We start from the raw sequence: 21,890 nt of genomic DNA, 5'->3' as shown, positions 1-21,890 counted from the left end.
GTTACGGATATGGCCTTGAGGAATTGGGCTTAATTTGTAATAGTTATTTCCATAGTACATGTGCATAACATCATAAGTGTATGTAATAAGTGTATGACAGGCAGGGTCGACTTTATTTTGTGAAGTTCGTTTAGTCTTCCTTCCCGATTTGTTCGTGTCTACACACCCACATCCACACCTTGTCGTTCATTGTTGATTTTCCCGTTGAAATCTTTCCGAAAGCACCGGGTGCGAATTCATTTTTCTTTTTGAACGACATGTGCATGGAGCGGCTCTCATTGGTCCAAACTAGCACATTATGATCACGTCCGTCTTACGTCATTACGTCCCGACTCCCTCCTATTAAATACGTACCGTGATTCAGAGAACCTGAACAAGAAGAGGAAGAAGCGCGTCTCGGTATGTGGAGAAGAAGAATCTGAGGAAGCATTCGTGTCATCAGCTCGCGGCCATGGCGGGCCTGACAGAGTCTACAGTTTGGATCAGTTCTGTGTCTTTTACTTCGCACTAGTTTCTTATTGTCCAATCGAAGGTCTCGGCGGAGCTCCACAGACCGGGACGTTTCCGGACTCAGCCGGGTTTTCATTTCGCCTGTAAGTCCTGTCGACTGGACCCCTCAGAGTGTGAAACAATTTAGATTTTTATCCCTCCATTTGCATTCCCGGTATGTTCCCTCATCAGGGCTATTTCCCCTTTTATTCATCTCTCGGCGCTTGCCTTCTTCGTCTTGTGTCATTTGTCGATTCGTCTGACGCCTTCGTCGTGTATCCTCTCAGCTGTCCATTACAGGTGTGCGGGTTACACATCTTAACGACTGTTTGCTGTCAGTTATTAGACTTTTGTGCTTTTATTTCTCAAAGAGTCGAAGTATGTCGAGTCGTGAAAGACAGATGAATCTCGTTATTGCAGAGAGGAGGAAAGGGAAATGGACCGAGCTTGGATTTCATGGAAAGATGTACCACTACCAGGTGTGGAGAAAGCGATGTTGTTTGGGATTAGGGAAACGGACGGTTGCGGTACTAGTTAGGGTGCAGGTGGTTATGGAAACTGCTGGATCTGGCATTTTCTACAATGATGGTTGGTAATTGAAATAGTGGGAGAATTTTTTACAAACAACCACCCTGGTTGTTTTGGGGATAGAGGGGTAAAGGGATGTTGGCAGGGTGATGATACCTGGATTGGTGCAGCGCAGGCATGATTGACCAAATGGCCTCCTCCTGCCCCAAAGTTCCCTGTATGTCCTTATGTAAATAGATAATATGATACGTCAACACGTGGACTCCGCCAGCAGTCAACATTAATATACATTTTACGTACATCTTAAGTAGTTTGAAGAGAGTTGTAGTACTTTATTGGTACCAAAGTACAATATTGATTACCTGGTGTTTTCTTAACGGTTAAGGTGGCTGGCTTAAGATCTTGGTCTTGAGTTTGAGCCCCTGTCATGCTGTTGAATAACACCAGGTGGGTTGACTCAGCCTGGCACCTGTCTGAGGTCGGCAGAATGGGTACCAGCTTGCTGGTAATGGAGGATATTGCAGCAGCAGCACAGCTGTGTTTCCAGGAAATGATGCAACCAGCAGCCGCAGGCTGTACACGAGATAGTAACATTGATTGATAATAATAAGATACGTTCGTGCTATTAGTCCTGAGAAAGGTAGAAAAATCCGAGGAAGTGTGTGTGTGTGTGTGTGTGTGCCCTTTAAGCAAGTCGAGTTTTGCCAATGAAGGAACAAGTTGTTGCAGTTCCTGGCACATTGCATACCAAAGATGATATAAAGGTGTGTCTGTCCCTTTAGAAACGCTCTTTGGTTAGAGGACAGAGAAGTGGTGACAGCAATGCGGCTACCATCTGCCTGCATGTTCCTGTTGGCGTTTTCTCGCCGGTTGTCTGCAGGCCAAGCCGATGGGCCTGCTAAAAGTCAACGCCAACAACCGCCACACTATCCTGGTTTGTTTCAGCATATCTGCCTCTCTTTGTATTGTGGATTTGACCTCTTTTTTTTTTTAGTCCCTTGTGCATTTAGTGTTCTCCTTGTCCAAGCCCTCTGGGGGGAGGAAGGAAGTGGGTGGGAGAGGGGGTGGCCGGGTGGGGTTGTTGGAGTCTCACTCATTCCCAAAGGGGCAGGAGAGATGTATGTGTGCTTCATGCAGATCTACTCTTATATATTGTTCATTCGCAGATCTTGTGTCATCTATATACTCTGGTGAAGTTCTGCATTTTGCTAAATGCTCTGCCATATTTCCTCGTATCATCATCGTCATCGTCGATGTGCCACTCATTATCAAGTGTCGTACTGTCAGAGCTGTTCCTGGGCAATGGCTGTGTTAGTTGGTTTTGTCATTGCCTTCCATTCCAATGCCATTGCATTCCCAGCAGTCATTTAGTCACGGCAGAAATTAGGAATTTTGCCACGTTGCCTGCAATAACTCACTTGCGCTTCACGGACACCGTGGGATCTTTAACATCCACCAACTAATGCTATCAGATGGCGATACCGAATACAACATCTGTCCGATGGACGGCACACACATTGATACCTCTCACAGCCTGGCAACAACATTGATACCAGGGTGACAGTTGAAAAAGCTGCCTAGACAGCTTGAATGTTTTTTCCCGGATGTCATAAAGGGCACGAATAACGAATGAAACTTGTTGAATAAGGTGGTGCATCAAGAGAGGTAAACTTCTTAAATAAAAAACAAAACAAAAAAAAAACAGTTAAAACCTTTATTTTATTTCAATTGAATTATTTTATTTCAATTGAATTATACACTTGAACACTGGAACACAAATCGCCTTATTGACCCTTCCCACAAACCTTCTGTTTAGCAGTACTTGGACGAAATGTTTCACCATGTTACACCATCTCGACCAATCAAACTTGCCGCTCACTTTTTTGGTGGTGGGAATATCGAGATTCGGACAGAATGGCGGCTCGTAGGAAATTATAGTTCGTGCTTTGAAACGCAAAGCAAGAGTTTAAAAGACCCGTCCCATGTCCTTTTTCTCAAGACTTCAGAGGTCAGCAAGAACCTAGGTTCTAGTTTTGATGATCGTGTTCCCCTGTCCCGATAGTTGTTTTAAATAAACCCTTTTATTATTTTATTTTCTATTCAAAATCACGTGTTCGTGTGAGTTTAATCACCTTGCAGGTTGAAGACGCTGGCGCGCGCGGGCCGTGAGGTAAATCTCCCCGCCACTATATATATATATATATAGCCAGCTGCGCTTTGACCACGCCCCTCATGCCATTCCACCCGAGCCTGGTTGGTTTGTCGGCTCTTACCGGCTCCGCCCTTGACGTCTGACGTGGCCACACCCCAACCTCGTGCTCCTCCCCCTTTTCAGGCCTACCTCGTGGCATTTGGCTGGTTTGAGCATCCTAATGCGAGGGCAATAGCAACAATGGGGTGCAGACTGGATGCTGCCCAACGAGGTAGATTTGGAGGGTGTGCCGCAAAATGAACGGGACCTACTCTTATTTATTTCTTTACACAACGCAGGTATCGCTATTGGAAATGTCCTTATCTCACATATACTATGACATAACTAATGTTCTAAGGTGACCTACGTGTTGCATGTGGATTAACTATGGGGGCAAACCTTTAACCTTTATTAATCAATATTTACACATTCTCAGAACCGCAACACTGCACCCCTCCTTCGCCAGGCTCGTCCCCGAGCCGGACCCACACACAAGTGAGCCCGACCGGTTCTGATGCAAGGGTTAGGACTACTTTTAAATTAGTGTGACACTTAGGTGTAGTTTCCCTCAACATTTACTCCAACACCCTGTGTGCGACAGTTTTAAACACTAGATATGTCCCACCTACTGTGTTGTGTACTAACTATCAGACTCACGCCCACAATTAACCGAATTACGGAAAGAATTAGCAAACTATACATAGAGCCGGTGGGGAGCATGTTATTTACAAGACTACTAATTATTTACAATACTAGAACCCAGGACCTGTTCTTTTGTGGGAAGAGAATAGAAATTTTGAAAAGAGGAAACACAGAATGCACTGCAACAATACACCATACACCAATATGCACCAAAATGTACAGTCATCACAATCATCAAAAAAAAATGCACAAGCATCACATTTCAAAATAATCAGTGATGTCTTGTGCTTGGCTGGCTGCTGGGCTGCGACGTCTTCTTACTTCATCTTCGGTGTGCCATCATCAAAGCTTACAGTCTTCTTTTCCTGACACACCAAAGGAATTTAATAAAAAGTGCACACACCGTGTCCACTTTTTATTTTGGCCAGCAGGGCCAACTTAGGTGGTCCGACTGCATGGCATCGATGGCCACTTTAAAATACAGTGGTCTGCAGGGCAAGATAATGTTTGCCGCGATTGTCTGCCCCAGCAAGGGTGCCAGGCCACAGAACGTGTGGTCCATATGGTGTACCGGTGGAGGCAACAGGCAGCAGGGTGCAGCGCAAACGTGCAGCCACACAACTCAGGGTACCTGCACACACCCCTCAACAAAAGGCATGGGTCCATGGGTGGGGAGGAAAGACTTAGCGGGGGAAAGGGCGCAAGGGTACACGTCAATACGAGGTAATGAAACATGAGGGGCGCGGGAGAGCGAGCGGAGAAAGCTCGTCCCTAGCCGTTCGTCACCCCCCATGTCAACCTACTCTACTCTTGCCCTTCCCCGTATTTACACTTCACAAATTCTGTCTCTACCGTCTTGTCTCCCATATCCTCTAATTCCAAATTAGTCGTCCAATCCCTCCCAAGAAGGAAGGGATGGAATATCACACAATGTCTCACCCACTTCATGATGCGTCTTTCATTCCAAATATTTGCCAAACCTGGTGTGAAGTCCTGTCACCTTGGTGAGTGGATGTGGATGGTGCGAAGAGATTCTGATCCTAGCTATCCTTCTAATAACATTAACTCTTTACTCTACCTGGGGTCTTGCCCTGCCAATGCAATTGGCCTCTTTACACTATGTGGTTCTAAAAACCAATTCCCATTGACCATCCTGTGGTGCCCTTCCAATTTGGGGTCTCACTTCCCCAATTTTTCCCACTGCCCTCGCACAATTTCGGGGCTAGGTCGTGTGGCTCTACCAGCAGGTCCTACTTACCTGCACACCTCCGCCACTGAAGTCGCCACCCGAGCTTGCCTAGCCCCTCACAACTACCCTAACCTGGGGAACGCCCTCCTGGCTCTCTCACCCCACTAATGCCCTCTCTGGCATTGGGCTACCCGGGTCCTTCCTTTGGATCCTCGGGCCCCATTGAACACAACACAACTGGCTCCCAAAGCCTACCTGCGGCCTCACCTGGCCGACAGACTACCAGTGGCGGAGTGCCCATTTAACCATACTCGCCAATTAAGCCCACACGCCCAGCCATTCCACTCACTCATGCACCCCTCTAAGCACCACATTGCTACTATCTGCACCACAGATGTCAATATACAAACAATTTACCTACTCCCTCTACCTAACTTTTAAACTACCCTCCCTGGGTATTCGTGAAGGCGTCCATCTTCCCCCATCCACTCCTTCGCACCATGCACTTCACACCACTCATTCCACACACCATTTATTCCACACCATTTATTCACTTGCACCCCATGCAAGTAATTCACTCAACACACTTACCCTTGTCCACAATACTCCACTCATACACTTTCTCCGGTCATCCCAGACCATTGCCTCATTTCACCAAGTTCATTGCCTCGTCTCACCAAGTTCCTTCCCATACTCACACACACAACCATTCTCGACCAATGCCTCATTTGCTCACTCACCACAAAGATTCTCATTCTCAATTCCTCATTTGCGACTAAAGCGCATCCTCCTACTCACACCCAATTCCTTCACACTACTACACACACACACACAGCATCGTCTAACTAGCTGCTTCCCTCTAATAATACTAGTGCTTCCCGTCTTCCCTTATACTAAGCACATCCCCGTTGTTATCATCCATCTAATCTGACTACGTCCCCTCTACTTGTACAAAAGTCTCTACTTCAATCTCAGTCTCCTAAAGTCACTCTAAATCCCTAACAAAATCCTAGCCCGCCCTCGGCTAGTTTTCACTGCCAAACCCCATAAATCTACTGCTCATGTGCCCCAAGTGAATGGTAAACTACCATTCGCCATTATCACTGCTAACATTTGTCCACTATACTTGAGCCTCGTCGTGCGGGAATGCAGCGTCCTTACAGCTCGGCTTCGCAAGGCCGAGCAATGCATGCGGATGGTCAGTCTCCTGTTGGTTGGGCCCGTCCGGCATTTTCGATTCTGGGGAGGAGGCATACTTGGGCCGAGGTTCCAAGCGCCATCTCGGCGCGGAGCCTTTCGGTCTCCGGCACGATGACCCGACCTCCCCCGGGCGGAGCACCGCGCCAGCCAGGGGGCGAAGGTCCGACCTGGCCTTCCTCCCCCGGAATCGTGCCGTTTGCCTCTTGCGCCATGGCACGGCACCGACCATGCAGGGCGGGGCCCGGCACGAATCGTGCACAGCGGTCCTTGCGAAACCGCCGCGGCAACGGTCCCCGCCGGCCCCCGCAGCACACAAAGAACACCACGCCCGAGAGCTCGCGTCGGCTATCCGTTGCACTAAACGCTGCCCCGGTCTGCGTCGATGCCCGAGTCGCACTCTCACACCACGCGACCCTTCCCATACACGTACAACGCGGCACTCCAGCGCCTCTCATACACCCCCTGCACTCCATTACCGCACGCTCTCGTGCACTCTTTTCTCGCACACTCAGGTGCACACCACTCAGGCACACTCACGCCATTCACACACTCCATTATCATACATCCTCGCGCACACCCTGGCACACTCGTACCACTCGCACACTCAGTTGCACACTTCTCTTCCACGCACTCCTCTCTCGTTACATCCTCTAACTCCCATGGGTGTGCACTCTGTTGCACACCCAATCATCACCACACACCCTCGCGCACATTCTTGTGCACACTCCTCTGTTACATACTCCGTAACACTCACGGGTGTGCACTCTATTGCACACCCAATCACCTGCTCTGGTGTGCATCCTCGCACACTCTTCATCCATCTCGCACTCTGTCGCACCCACTCTCACTCTCGGTTTCATACTCTATTTTACACTCGCGCTTCGGCGCACACCTTCCCCTCACGGGCACGCCATTTACATCCACACAGCTCACCACGGACCTTCCACAAGTGCCCGGGTGATGTCGGGATCCCAAGCGTGCGAAAAAGCTTTTCGTGCCAAACACAACCCTACTTACCTTCAGGACCCTTCTCCGCAGCAGCGCCTGCAAATTCTCACTGGGGTTAGACAGCACGACATCACCATGTGAATGCAGACTTTGAGTACATTCCATTTCTTTCTTCAATTCATGTTCTACCTCTGCCGTCTCCTCAACCCCAATTTCAACTATAATTTCTTTTTCCTTGTTAAGCTCGACGACCGCTGGCGCACATAAAATAAAATTTTCCAATTCGGCGGTCTCGGCTTTTCTATACCCCGTGTCGCGATTTCTATACCAGTCCACCCAGCTGTGCTTGGCTCGACCTCACTTTCCCTGCGTTCCTCAACTCGCGTTACCTCGTCGCGTACCAATGTGCCCTCTTCGCCCAACTCGCGCCCAATGTCTTCCCCCATTTTAAAAATATTCTTTTCTGACTCTGCTATCTGGGCATCCAATTTGTTTCCCAACCTTTTAAACCCATCCTTCATTTCACAATCCCATTTTTTCATTTCTGCCATAAGTTGCGCCATGAAGGCTTGCATGTCCACCACCCCCACTTGCGCAGCGGGCGCGGCCCTCGTCGCCATGTGCGAGGCGCCGCCATTTTCTTCCCCTGCTGCCTCTGCCATCGCACCCTCATCAATCACGTCATCCATTTCTCCCAATTCTTCCCGGGGGTCCTGGGTTGACTCTAACTCCTCTTCATTTATGTCTACCCCCACCGGCATCCAACCGTCATGACTAGCCATGGCACGAATTTAATTTAGATGTTAATAAAATTTCGGCCGCTCGTAATTTGGAGTGCGTTAGGCGCACTTCGGGTCCAATCCCACACCCCGGACACCAAATGTTGCGACCAATATGCAAATTTGGTGTCCAAAATTTTGTCTAACAAATTTTGTCCCAGGTTCCAAATCCCACTCCTGACACCAAATGTTGCGGATCTCAAACGTCGGCCTTCCCCTTACCAAGGGGGGATTAATCCCCTTGTCTTTTATCTAGCCGACGCGATCCGGGGCTATGACGTTCCTTCCGGTCAGCGCTGAATAGGGTGGTAGGCCGAATTATTCCTATTACCTAATTACCAGTGCCTCCCAGGAAGCAAGGAATTAACCCCGCCCGAACCACGGTTTTAGTGGAAACGCCGAGCGATAGCGAGCCGCGATTTGGGCCGTTAACAGGTACTAAACCCGATCTGAGCGGTTGTGATCGTGCCACGCTTACCCAATGGAAGAAAAGACTGATACGGTGGAATTGAGAAGAAAGGAAGAACAGATTGGTTTATTAATTATTTACACAGGAAGAAGAAGTACACACAGTGAGGCCTTAAAAACAGTCTTAACTTATCCCCTGGACAAACGGGCCCACACACACTCACACGGGGATGTAGAAGGTTGGGGTTGAAGGTCCAGGGATGATGTCCACAGCTCGTTCTCCGGGTCCCCGACTCGTACCGCGAAGAAGATGGTAGGACGGACGGCAGGCGCTCCCCGCGTGTTGTTGGCACGCATCGGACAATTATCGGGGAAAGGTGAGCTAGGCTGGGCGGTTATTTCACGGCTTAGCCGTGTACGTAATAAACAAACCGGCTGGGCAGTTATACTGGTGGTCTTGGCCGCGTGCGTAATAGAAATACCTGTGCTTTATATGCGCTCCCAGCAAGCCCAAAGCCAAAGCCTCAACGAGTCCTTGCAATCAGTCAGTATAACAGCGCCTCTCCCAACCAGTCCTCAACAATGGCGCTTTCCCACACGAAGTCCTCGAGCCCTTGCACAATCAAAGTCCCTCCGGCGAGTCCTTTCACCAATGCCAAACATGACAGTCCTCTTGGTAAAGCGCATATACTCTCAAGTCCTTTTCAATTATTTCGCACGAGAGTCCTCTTCACCTCTTGATACCAGCGCATAAGTCCTCCACACAACAATTCCAAGGCTTGGCTTCCCTCACGAGTCCTTATGCAACGCGCAAATTGTGCAAGTCCTCTCTGCACAGTCCTTTATCATGCCAATGCTTGGCTTCCCTCACGAGTCATTTGTAATGCACGAATCGTGCCAGTTACAAAGCCCCTCGCTCACCAGTCCTTCTGGCCAGTCCTCTCCGCACAGTCGTGTGGAAGGGCTTTTCGTGCGCGTTTATATAGCGCCGCCCAGCAAACCCTCTCGAAATTGCCAGCCGCGCTTTGACCACGCCCCTCACGCCATTCCACCCGAGCCTGGTTGGTTTGTCGGCTCTTACTGGCTCCACCCTTGACATCTGCTTGACGTGGCCACACCCCGACCTCGTGCTCCTCCCCCTTTTCAGGACTACCTCGTGGCATTTGGCTGGTTTGAGCATCCTAATGCGAGGGCAATAGCAACATTGGGGCGCAGACTGGATGCTGCCCAACGAGGTAGATTTGGAGAGTGGGCCGCAAAATGAACGGGACCTACTCTTATTTATTTATTTACACAACACAGGTATCACTATTGGAAATGTCCTTATCTCACATATACTATGACATAACTAATGTTCTAAGGTGACCTACGTGTTGCATGTGGACTAACTATGGGGGCAAACCTTTAACCTTTATTAATCAATATTTACACATTCTCAGAACGGCAACTATATATATATATATATATATATATATATATATATATATATATATATATATATATATATATATATATATATATATATATATATATACACACACACACAGACTTGGCATTTAATATGGCATTTTTTTTTTTTCTTGACTTGGGTTTACTTTCTTAGCTCAGTCTATCAATCTGGTGAGTTTCTTTTACACTTTGGTGATTTATTTGTTAAAAGAACCATATCACTGATTGTCTGTCGCAGCAAGAAGTCAACAACAGGATTATATCGCAGGTGGCGTGGCAAAATGTACGGACAGGTGCATTTGATGATTGGCTTCACAGTCGGGTATACAAGGGTTGTTGTGTTCTGTATTAGTGGAAAACAACTGCTGCACGTCTCCAAAAGTTATTGCCGCTTCCTCTGGAGATGGTCCGTCAACTCGACAATGCTGTTTGTCATGGAGTGGTGGCTTTACGAAATTACGGCATGAAACAGCGTGCTATTGCTCGGCAGTATGGCATCACTCAAGGTCAGGTGTCAAAGATCCTGAAGCGAAATGCTCAGAGGGGTGTCCCTACTCCAATACCGAGGCCAGGACGTCCCCGCAGAACCACAAGGAGGGATGATCACCAGCTGCACCGGTTAGTCTGCAATGGCTGTACCAAGTCAGCTAATCGGCTTAGGGCTGAGTGACAGCAACTGACAAATGTGCCTGTATCCAGAAGGCTAGTCAACCAACGACTGGTTCAAGCAGGCTATCATGCCAGGCGTCCCCTGAGAAAGCCACGCCTGACCAGACAACACCGCCAGCGCCGATTGCAGTGGGCCAGAGAGCACCGTCAATGGCAGCCAGGACACTGGAATCACGTGATCTTCAGTGACGAGTTTAGATTTCTCGTCTGTCGTCAAGATGGCCGCGCCCGAGTGCGCAGACAAGTGCATGAAGCCTACAACAAAGATTGTATAGTGCCAAGAGTCCAAGCTGGAGGTGGTGGGGTGACCGTTTGGGCTGCTTTTCATGCAGGGGGCAAAACTGACCTGGTTGTTCTGAATGGAAACCTGAACCAGTTCAAGTACAGGGCCATTCTGGAAGAAACATTGCTTCCATTTGCTCGTGCAGCCATTCGAGGAAACTTTGTCTTCCAAGATGACAATGCACGGCCTCATCATGCTCGCATGATCCAACACTTTCTTGCTGACCGTGGTGTCGAGCATATGGAGTGGCATGCCATGTCCCCGGATATGAATCCGATAGAGAACTTGTGGGCAGAATTAGCACGTCAAATCGACCACTTGGACCAGCAGCCGACCCCTGTGCGTGAATTGCAGCAGGCTATTGTCACTGCATGGCAAGCGATTCCTGTCCAAACCTTGGCAAATCTCGTGAACAGCATGCCTCAACGTGTACATGCTCTCCTGAATGCTCGTGGGGGTTACACGAAGTACTGAACTGTAATTTTACTGTCCGTAATCCCAGTCGTAGTTTAACTTTTGTTTTTGTTAAAAAATTTTTTGGCTAATGTGCAAAATAAAGAGATACTTCTGGAAAACGTACAGAAGTTTAACACAGTACTGTCCATGAATTGAGTTCGATATCGGTTTACATCACTTTCAAGGATCAATTTATTTGTTTCGAAATGTCAAATGTGGTTTTTGTTTCTTTTAAAGGTCACATTAACAAAATCTAGAATAATTTCAACATAATTCCAATGAACTTTTGGTTCTAAGACATCTTGAAAAGTAAGTTCACCCCCACAAAAAAATATATTCCATATTAAATGCCAAGTGTGTGTGTGTGTGTGTGTGTGTGTGTGTGTGTGTGTGTGTGTGTGTGTGTGTGTGTGTGTGTGTGTGTGTGTGTGTGTGTGTGTGTGTGTGTGTGCATATATATATATATATATATATATATATATATATATATATATATATCTTCTTATAATCTTATTTATTTTTTATTATATTATTTATATTATACACGAGCAACGGTACCTGCCCTATGGGCGGGGCTTCAATTGGGAGGCCCAAATGAAAAGGTAACATTTCAGAAATTGAAGGCTAAAAAAAATTATTTTAAACAATTCATATAAACATCCGTTAAATCATATCGCACACAAATCATCAAAATCTAAACAGTATCTTTAGAATTTCAATAAAAGCCACATCACTGTTCATATCGGTAAATATTATTCCATCGTGTTTCAAATCGCGATCTGTTAGCGTATACACCGCCCAAATAGCTATGTGGAATTCTCTTATGGAGAGATTAAACGTCGTTTGAACTTTGGCCGAGGTCATTATTTACTTTTAATGATGTTTATATCCGAATGATGTTTAATGATGTTTATATTGGTTTTGGGTCGTCCTTTCCGCATATATCGTGGGATTGTGAGTTGGAAAGACGGCCGGGGAGGGGGTTAGAATTCTCTCAAGCAGGGATTCAACCTGTGTCCTTATAAAAGGTCTTTGTCCGAGGTCACCGAGTCTGATTGGTGCAGCCGTGCAGCGATCGGTGCAGCCGTTTGTGTGGAACCCGGGGAAACAACATCGTCACAATTAACGTTATGCGACCGCGTATGTTATGCGGGAGTCCAAACCTGAGAATGCTGGAGACCAAAGCTGAAATTGGAAAAACTAAATAGCCTATTTTACTCCTGGAGATCCCAGGATTACCCACCAAAAATATCGTTGCGATCGGTTCAGCGGTTTTTGCGGTACCTTCAAACAGACGGACAGACAGACGGACAGACAGACGGACGAACATTTGGTGAATTATAGTAAGATATAAAAGTTTTTGTTTGTTTGTTTGTCTGCACACGTTAATCTCCTGAACAGTGAAAGATAGGAGGAAACCTCCAAAACAAAAAATTTCGGGACGGGCCCCAGGAAGGTTATAGGCTCGGTGGCGAGGCCGCTTCGGCCGGGCTGTGCCCATTTCGCAATTAAAAGCTGAGCTGAATTATAGTAGTCGATCTTCTATGGCCGCGAGTAAAAGCTGAATTATAGTAGTCAATTCATTCAAAAATAACCGAAAATGTCAGGACGGACCCCGGGAAGGTTATAGGCTAGGTGGCGATGCCGCTTCGGCCGGGCTGGGCCCATTTCACAATTAATAGCTGAGCTGAATTATAGTAGTCGATCTTCTACGGCCACGAGTAAAAGCTGAATTATAGTAATAAATTCATTCAAGCCTCTCTTCGGTTGGAGTTTGCAAAAAAGCACCTAAAGGACTCTCAGACCTTGAGAAACAAGATTCTGTGGTCTGATGAAACCAAGACTGAACTGTTTGGCTTCCGTCTGGCCACTCTGCCGTAAAGCCCAGATCGGTGGAGTGTTGAAGTGATGGTTGTCCTTCTGGAAGTTTCTCCCATCTCCACACAGGATCTCTGGAGCTCAGCCAGAGTGACCATCGGGTTCTTGATCACCTCTCTTACCAAAGCCCTTCTCCCCCGATTGCTCAGTTTGGCCGGGCGGTCAGCTCAAGGAAGAGTCCTGGTTGTTCCAAGCTTCTTCCATTTAAGAATTATGGAGGCCACTGTGCTCTTGGGAACCTTCAATGCAGCAGAATTTTTTGTTGTTGTTGTTGTTGGCTTCCCCACATCTGTGCCTCGACACAATGCTGTCTCTGAGCTCTCCAGGCAGTTGCTTCGACCTCATGGCTTAGTTTTTGCTCTGATATGCAGTCAGCTGTGAGACCTTATGTAGACAGGTGTGTGCCTTTCCAAATCATGTCCAATCAATTGAATTTGCCACAGGTGGACTCAAATCAAGGTCTAGAAACATCTCAAAGATGATCAAGAGAAATGGGAGGCATCTGAGCTAAATTTCAAGTGTCATATCAAAGGGTCTGATTACTTATGTCAATGTAATATTTAAGTTTTTTTTTCTTTTTAATAAATTTGCAAAACTTTCTAAAATCCTGTTTTCTCTTTGTCATTATGGGGTATTGAGTGTCGATTGATGAGGGGAAAAATGAATTCCAACGATTTCAGCATAAGGCTGCAACATAACAAAATGTGAAAAAAGTGAAGGGGTCTGAATACTTTCTAAATGCACTATCTCAACATTTATTTCGTCATTGCTTTATTTTCACTAAATTATTATTGTTGAATTTATTGTGGTGCCTCGGGAGTAAAAAAAAAAAAAAAACGTTCGGCCATTCGTCATCCAGTGGTCTTAATCGCTGGTGATGTGACAAATGATGCTATCAAATGGTGTCGAAGCATCTTGGGTCGGAGCATTGTGACGCATCTTGGGTCGGGACATTGTGAAGCGTCTTGGGTCGGAGCATTGTGAAGCGTCTTGGGTCGGAGCGTTGGGGAAGCATCTTGGGTCGGAGCGTTGGGAATCATCTTGGGTCGGAGCGTTGGGAAGCGTCTTGGGTCGGAGCGTTGGGAAGCGTCTTGGGTCGGAGCGTTGGGAAGCGTCTTGGGTCGGAACATTGGGAAGCGTCTTGGGTCGGAGCGTTGTGAAGCGTATTGGGTCGGAGCGTTGGGAAGCGTCTTGGGTCGGAGCGTTGGGAAGCATCTTGGGTCGGAACATTGGGAAGCAAATTTGATACATTTTGGCAAGCATTTTTTTGAAGTACTGTACTTCTAGTAGTTTGACAGGTTCCACTTCATTTTCCTCTTGTACATTCTTGATTTAATCTGACAAGCCTATCTATTTCATTGCAAGATTAAGGCCTCCCTCAACATGGTCCTTTTTCTTGTATCCAATGCAATTTGAGGTCACTGTATGCCATGAACATTTTAAGTTTGATCTCTCCATCTTTGATATTCTTGTCCAAAGGTTTTCCGTTCTTTTTGTTACTTGATTGCTACTTGTCCAATCCAGTTCAATTGTACACTGCTCGCTCCTTTCCGATGCCATCTCCAGGTGCTGCATGACGCGTGCTGAAAGGGAGTACTCTGTTTTCACTCCGGTTTGTTTGTTTGTTTGTCCGGGCGATATCTCAGCCATACTTTAAACTAGGAAGCTGAAATTTCTGCACAATAGTGAGCAACTGCTTTGGCAAAAACTTATATTTTTTGGTTTTTGATTAACAATTAATTGATTAGTTACTTAATTATTATCTATTTATTTGGCACTTATTTATGTCCTTTCTCTTCTGGGCAATATCTCAGGCACCATTTGAGCTAGGAAGCTGATATTTGGACACGACAGTGACCAAGTGATGTGGCTACAAAGGATATTTTTGATTTATTGATTAATCAATTATATATTTTTCCCCGATTAATGACTTATTTAATTCATTTTCAAAAAGTTACAGCTTTGGATGAAGCACTGGTTGTTTTGGTATGGTTTTAGCCAATTGATTAAGAAAATATTTTAGGATTATTATTTATTGATTTTAATTATGCAATTGATCAATCAATTATTGTACACCTCTCCCTTCCAAATGGTCTGTGAGCTGCACGACGGTATCGCCGGGTGCCGAATCGCGCTGGAGGATATATACGGTATATCTTTTTGGCATGGGGACTTTGTACTTTGAATGTATCTGTTCTTGTTTCTTTTTTTTTCTTTTTTTTTTTGTGACGAAAATGTCAAGGAATCTTGTTTTCTGTCAGATCCATTTGCTTATCTTGTCCCTTTTCATCTTTCCATGGCTCTTTTTGAGGTGGTCGATCATTTTTTGCTCCATATTTGTTAGAGACCATGCTTCATTGCCATTATATGTCATTGCTGGAAGAACACATCAGTTGTACACCTTCCGATTGGGCACAATGATAGTTTGCTTTTCATGACATTATTTAATTTCCCAAATGCTACTCACTCCTGTAGTATGTATGTGTCGTCACTTTTTCAAAGTAATCTTTATCAATTTGTATTAGTTGTCCTAAAGAAAAGAAAACTTCATTTTCAATTGAATTATTTGAATTGCTGGTTTTGAAGAGCAGGGCTCTTGCTTGAGACGGACGAAGTGACGGGCAAGACACAAACTCGTCCGAGAAGATGTTTATTGTAAAAACCAACTCGGGAACTCTGAAAAGCCCGTTTATCGGGCTGCATATATATCAAAACCAGAAAGCACAACCGAAACCGAAAGCCACGCCTCTCAGGCGAGGCGTGCTTTGGTGGTCACGTGACCGACAGGTGCAAAGGATTATAACCGCACGCGCGGCACGCTTTGGTGGTCACGTGACCGGCCACCCCGGCGCCGTGGTTTGCCCGCCGGTTACGTCACCGGCTGGAGCAAGGAGATTCTGTTGCTGGTCTCGCTTGGGGGACCCAAGGGTCGCTACAGTTTCTTCAATTATGGAATGATAGATTTGAATCTCTTCCTTGGTCATTTATTTTATTTTATTCCTACTTTCATATATAAGACCTGTCCGTCCTTTGTCATTTATAGTATTTATAGTCCGTCATTTGTCATTTATAGTCCGTCCCTTGCCATTGAATACCGCTCGCTCGTGAACCATCGTCGTCTCCTGACTTGTCTTCTTTTTGATTCGTATATAAACATCATTAAAAGTTCATAATGACCTTGGCTAAAGTTGAAACGACGCGAGTTTAATTTATACATGAGAGAATTCGACATAGCTATTTGGGCGGTGTATACGCTAACAGATCGCTGTCTCCATCGATCTTGCCAAGGACGTAACACCTATCGGCTCAAAATCCTTTTAACTGTTGACTTGGTAGTCTTTACAAAGAAGGAAACATTAACAATATTTTAAAAAGTTTATTTTGTGATTTGTGATTGGAGATATGTTGTTTGGAATGAAAAAAGAGATATCGAGTTCAAGTGAATGACGACATGCCGTGATGGTTTCTACTTTCTGAACATGAGCTTCGCTGATCGCCATATGCAGATTCGCCACGGTCCCACGATCGATGTTTCTATACGTGAACGTACCCGTTTGTTTGCGAACGGGTACGTTTTTCATGGAAGTCCTTCACGAACTTGCTGTCCATGTCTGATGTGCGACTGAAGGTGCTACAGGAATGTGGAATTTATTGGTTTCATGCTTTAGCATTCGCCGTATCTGCATTGCCTGTTTGCTAACCGGCAAACTTCTGTACCTCACCAGTAGATGTAATTGCTACTTCCGGAATAATGCCGATCATTTTTTTATAGCATGACACTTCTGCTTTACACTCAGTAAATATCTGCCAGGAGTTCCACAAACAGAATATAGAAATGGCATTGATCACATTGCTGTAATCTGCAAAAAGTGATGAGGTGAAGACTGAAGCTTGCGATATTGTCACAGCCTTGAGCTCATTGCGAGCAAGCCAGGATACATTTGGTAACTCTAAGCCATGTTAAAAAATTTTTTAAAATATATGTACGAGTGTTTATCAGAGCTAACCTGCATTTGCTTCCTTTGGTAATCATGAAAGATCTAGAATAGCACCTGGTAGAGCGCATACCTCCGCCAGGCTGAACATTTTACGATTTGTATCTCACTGATAGTGTAAGTAATTTCCCGGTGTGTACCCGGATTTAGAATAGGTACACCGTATCCCTGGGAATAAGGTTTGAGGCGACTAAGGCGACTTAAGAAGTAAGAGGCGACTAGGGTTTGGCATCAGGAAGGGCATCCGGCCATAAAAGCATTGCCTCAAACAGGGAACCATGATTGTCATGGGGCCCGCAAGGCTAACCCCCGCTATAGCGGGGAAAAATGGCCTTAAAACGATCATTCATATATAACACCTGTCACTACGCTGTTGTTGTTGGAGCCTCTGTCTCTCGTCAAGCAAAAAGATTGGTGGAATTCAATTATCTAGCAGTGTTGAAGAGGCGTCTGTGTTGGGCCAGTGAGTTGCAGCTAGTCATATGTGGGGTGGATTAACACTGGGGACGGGACATGTTTTATTTGGTGTGGGTTGGCGCTCATGTTGATATTGCATGAGGGAGGGGGTGATGTCTGCACCGGGGTCTCGCCAGCTGGATTGTCATTACCCTGCATGTGAAGCGGAAAGCAGGCTTAAGCAATTGGTTCACTTTGTCCATCTGTTTGTCTGTCCACAAACGTCAGTTTATGATCGAGGAACAACTATCTCAATTTAATGTTGTATTTTGAACACAAATCGGAACGTGAATCGGAAAACTAAACTAGTTCAGCATTACTTTGGCTCTGAATTTGTCGCAATTGCACATGTGCAGAGAGGAGTGAGATATTTTTATGCTGTTTGTCTGCCTGGCAGTCAAACAAAATTGAAAAGCATTCCCAACAGGAAACTTGGTGTTTTAGGATGTCATAAAGGACACAAACAGGCACGAATAACTAATGTAATGTGTTACATAAAGTGGTGTAAAAGATGCTGCATCAATGGTGGTAAATTTCTGATTTTTGTTTTTTTTAACCTAAAAGCTTTAAAATCTGTTATTTCAACTAGTGCACCAACTCACTATGGGAGCAGCAGGGGGAGTCGTGCTATTATCCTCATTATTGCAAATTATTGTTACTATTACTTGTTAGATCAGGCCATTGAAAAGATCAAACCGTACCTCACCATTCTAAATTTCCGATAATAAAATTTACTTCCGTAAGGGTGTCCTGTAAGGAAATGGGGGAGATTGTGGATGGGGGAGATATTGCAAGTTGCAAAACCCCTTTGGGAGGGGGGATATTGTTTTTAACATTAACATTATGCTATTATCATGTGTTATTAATTACTTTTATTATTGGAAGTGGCCTTGGAAAAACGTCATGTTATTAACCTTTGTGGGGTATGTCGATTACAATATATCTTCGCTCGGTTCTGTAAGTAAAATTTGCCTTACGGATGTCGGGATTCCTCCAAGTCTATCAGTTTTGTGTTGAACCGCATTAGCGACTGTTTAAAAAGGTAATCATGTGTGTTTGTGGTTTATAATATTGTTACTTCTGGTCGGGGTGCTCCCACCAAAACGGAATAGGATGTTTATAAACGTTAACATGACGTTCAAGGAGGAAAACCCATTGGGGATGGAGAGATTATAATTGGCATTAGTATTGTTTTGTAATAACATTAATCTCGTCGTGTTCCTGGGGATTAAGATCCTCCAAGGTAACTGATAGCCAATCATCTTATCACTCTGAGGCGTTCAATCCAATGGCGGTGTGAATATGCGCGGGAGGGATGAGGGCAGCGAAAGGTAGTGGAGCTCTTACCTGCACGGACCCCACTGGACGTCTTCGACCCTGGTAATCGACTCAGCCCGACACGGAACTCAATGGCAACAATAAAAAGTTTTATTAAAATAAATGCCAGGGAACAAAGAAATGCACAGTAAACTAAAAGTCCTAAATGGAGCCCTCCCATGCACATGTATACAACACAAGGGGATGATAAAATAAACGAAAGTAAAAATATAGTGTACTCAGCTTTGAGCGGCTCTTGAACCTCGTCAGAGATCGTCACAGGCCCCGTGTCCCTGCGTGGGAAAGCACGTCTTGGCGCGCAGTTCGATCGTGGGAACCAGGCCTTGGCGTGCCGTTCGTTCACTCCAGCCACGCTCATCCTCGTCGTCTGCTTCACACAGCACCGTGGTTTCTCAGCGCAGACAGCCGCCGCACTGTCAGCACCAATGAGCCAGGGAAAGGACAATGCGGCCACTCGAACCGATCGCCAAGAAGACAAAATGCGCAACTGCATCCGCCTTCCATGAACACCAGGAACCGAGCAAGGACGTGCGGCTGCTCATTCTGAAATCCCGAATCAGAAAGGGTAAATGTGCGACTGTGACTGCACGTTGTGACTGTCCCAACGCAAGAGCGCACCAACTGTGTCTGCCTTTCTGTCGTACCCCAAAGCCAAGAGATATAAAATTCCAACTGCACGCGATCAATGTCCCTGGCTCAAGAGGATGGAAAATGTGACTGTTCGCAATGAAATCCAGAACCAAGAAGATCCAAAATGTCAGGATCCAAGTCTTTTGTTCCCCAGGCCCTTATGTCATCCGATGACGCCCGTGCACGCTCCTATCAGCGAGTGCCATCTCATCACTCTATGGCCATCCTGACCAATGGTTCTTTGGGGCGTGGCCTCATGGCCACTTGGTGGCCTTTGTGATCACCTGGTCAGTGGTATCAGTAGTAGTTGAATGTCCTGTTTCCTGCTACTTTTATTTAGTGTTATTTTTAAGTGTGGTGTGTTATAACGAACAAAGGAGAAGTCACAAATGCCATTTACCATTAATCCCTAACTAATTAACATAACCCCACCCCTCATCATGGGGACAAAGATGCACTCTTACACGACATCCGGTCTAACGGGTCCCTACTTAGGTACAGGGGTTTCTTCTTCTTCATCGTGACATTCGGAGCACACTATCCTCTACTCCTATACACTCCTACCTGACTCTAAGGTAATCCATTGCCTACCTCCTATAAACGTAACAATATTATGCTATTATTATTAGAAGTGGCCTTGGAAAACGCCTTGATAAAGCTATCTTAACATGGATATATACATCTCAACGCAGAACCCCATTGGCGGAAAAAAACCCCTTGAGAAAGGGGGCAAATGAATTCGCTACAACATAATGTATCGCGGTCAAAAATCGTCAGACACCAAATTGTGTATTTTAGTATGATTGAATTTTTACGAGTATGATGATTAATTTTAGTATTATGAATCTCGACCAATCAAATTTTCTGCTCAGACCCATCCATGTCCTTTTTATTCTCTTTTTTTTTTTTTTTTTTTTTTTCTTTTTTTTTGTTTCTTCTTAAGACTGCATGGGATAAGGTATTATATAAACTCTCAGGTTTTGCGACTAAATGTTACTTCAGAAGGGTGAATTTTTTTGGGGTGGGGAGGGAAGCACGGTTGAGCATGTTTGGGGGATGTTCTATGGACAGATTATATATAGTTGTGCATGGAGGTGTTTTCTGGGGGACAAGGTATAATGTTAAAGATATGAGAGTAATAGTAAGCAGTTTTACGTTCCATGTTGTCTCGGAGGAGGATGGGTGGTTACAGAGTGACATCCTGGGTGAGAGGGATGTGAAGCTGCTGAGACGATATGCAGGTGGATTACAGTTGGGAGTACGGTACTTTTGTTGATGTTGGTGGGTTATGTTTGTCGATCTTGTGCAACCTGTTGCTATTCTGTGAGCTTTGTTTTGGATTTTTTTTTGGGATGTTTTTGTATTTTGTGGTCTGAAGGAATGGGACCCAACTCGGGCTGGTATAATTGATTGTAGTCCGGATGAATTGTTTGTATGTTGTGAGAAGTGATTATTTGTGTTGTCCAAAGGTTGTATTAGACTCGGGGGTTCTTAACCTTTTTCCCTGTCGAGACCCTCAACGGATTGCCCACAATGTCCCCATAACCCATCACCAGACTGTTGACTGACCAAGGCGCACCGGAGGTGCGCATAGCGAGAGGGGACTGGGGGCATGTCCCCCTATAATTGTTTTTGATTTCTAGGTGCTCTGTGGTGCATTCTGAGGGGTGTTTTTACTTTAATTGCCTTTTTTTGGATGATAATTGGTAACTTATTATCCAGAAAATGGGCCAAGTTCGGGGATCCGCGCCCGATTACCAGTCCCATTCGGTTCCAGTGTGACTTCAAAATAGCTTAGTTTTACATCTATCTATAATTCCAGCAATCTCTGTGTGTATGTTTGTATGTTTGTATGTTTGTATGTATGTTTGTCTGTGACCGCTGTTTCTCGACAACTACCGGTCCGATATACTTGAAACTTGCCAGGTATATTGTTGGGGACCCGAGGATGTGCCTTTTCAAGGTTTTAAATTAATCGCAGAAGTAGTTACCGAGCTATGTCCAAAAAACGATTCAACCAATCAGAGAGCAGCGAGCTATCACGTGTGCCGAACGTGGCGAACAGACTCTGCCTCGGATGGCACATTTGAGAGCGTATTCATTTATTTCCCGTCGGCAAACTATGTTGCCGTTAAACTATGTTTTAAAACTAATTAAAACTAATTTGCGATTCATCGTAACTGCGATTTGCGACCTTCCGGATAGTGAAGACTTCACTTCCGGCAGCCAATCACAGAACGCTTTGTTGCGTAGGCGTGGCCGATGTGAGAGCGAGCCCAGCCCAGCGCGTGCGCCATTACGGTTCGTAATTCGATTTCTTCCGGAGAAAATAATAATTTCTCGATTTCTTATGCGCATTATT

At 45.5% G+C, this 21,890-nt stretch overlaps 1 protein-coding gene across 9 annotated transcripts in view; it reads left to right on the top strand.

Annotated features, from left to right (window-relative positions):
- The first annotated feature begins 380 nt into the window (after positions 1-380).
- The window catches only part of LOC137427030 (chromosome-associated kinesin KIF4), a 35,195-nt gene continuing 13,685 nt past the window's right edge, over positions 381-21,890 (top strand). For 8 of the 9 annotated variants that reach the window (XM_078775429.1, XM_078775422.1, XM_078775406.1 and 5 more), the window contains exons 1-2: positions 381-593; positions 1,800-1,951. Coding sequence is in view for 3 of the 9 variants with exons in the window: in XM_078775442.1 (XP_078631568.1) it covers positions 1,907-1,951 (45 nt within the window). In the remaining 6 variants the exon portion in view is untranslated. Of the gene's footprint in view, positions 594-909; positions 969-1,799; positions 1,952-21,890 lie in introns of all 9 variants that reach the window. The other variant, XM_078775450.1, reaches the window with a different exon arrangement.

Source organism: Myxine glutinosa, chromosome 1 (genome assembly GCF_964187855.1).
Source record: "Myxine glutinosa chromosome 1, kmMyxGlut1.1, whole genome shotgun sequence".
Lineage (NCBI taxonomy): Eukaryota > Metazoa > Chordata > Myxini > Myxiniformes > Myxinidae > Myxine > Myxine glutinosa.
This window is presented reverse-complemented; position numbering and strand designations above follow the sequence as displayed.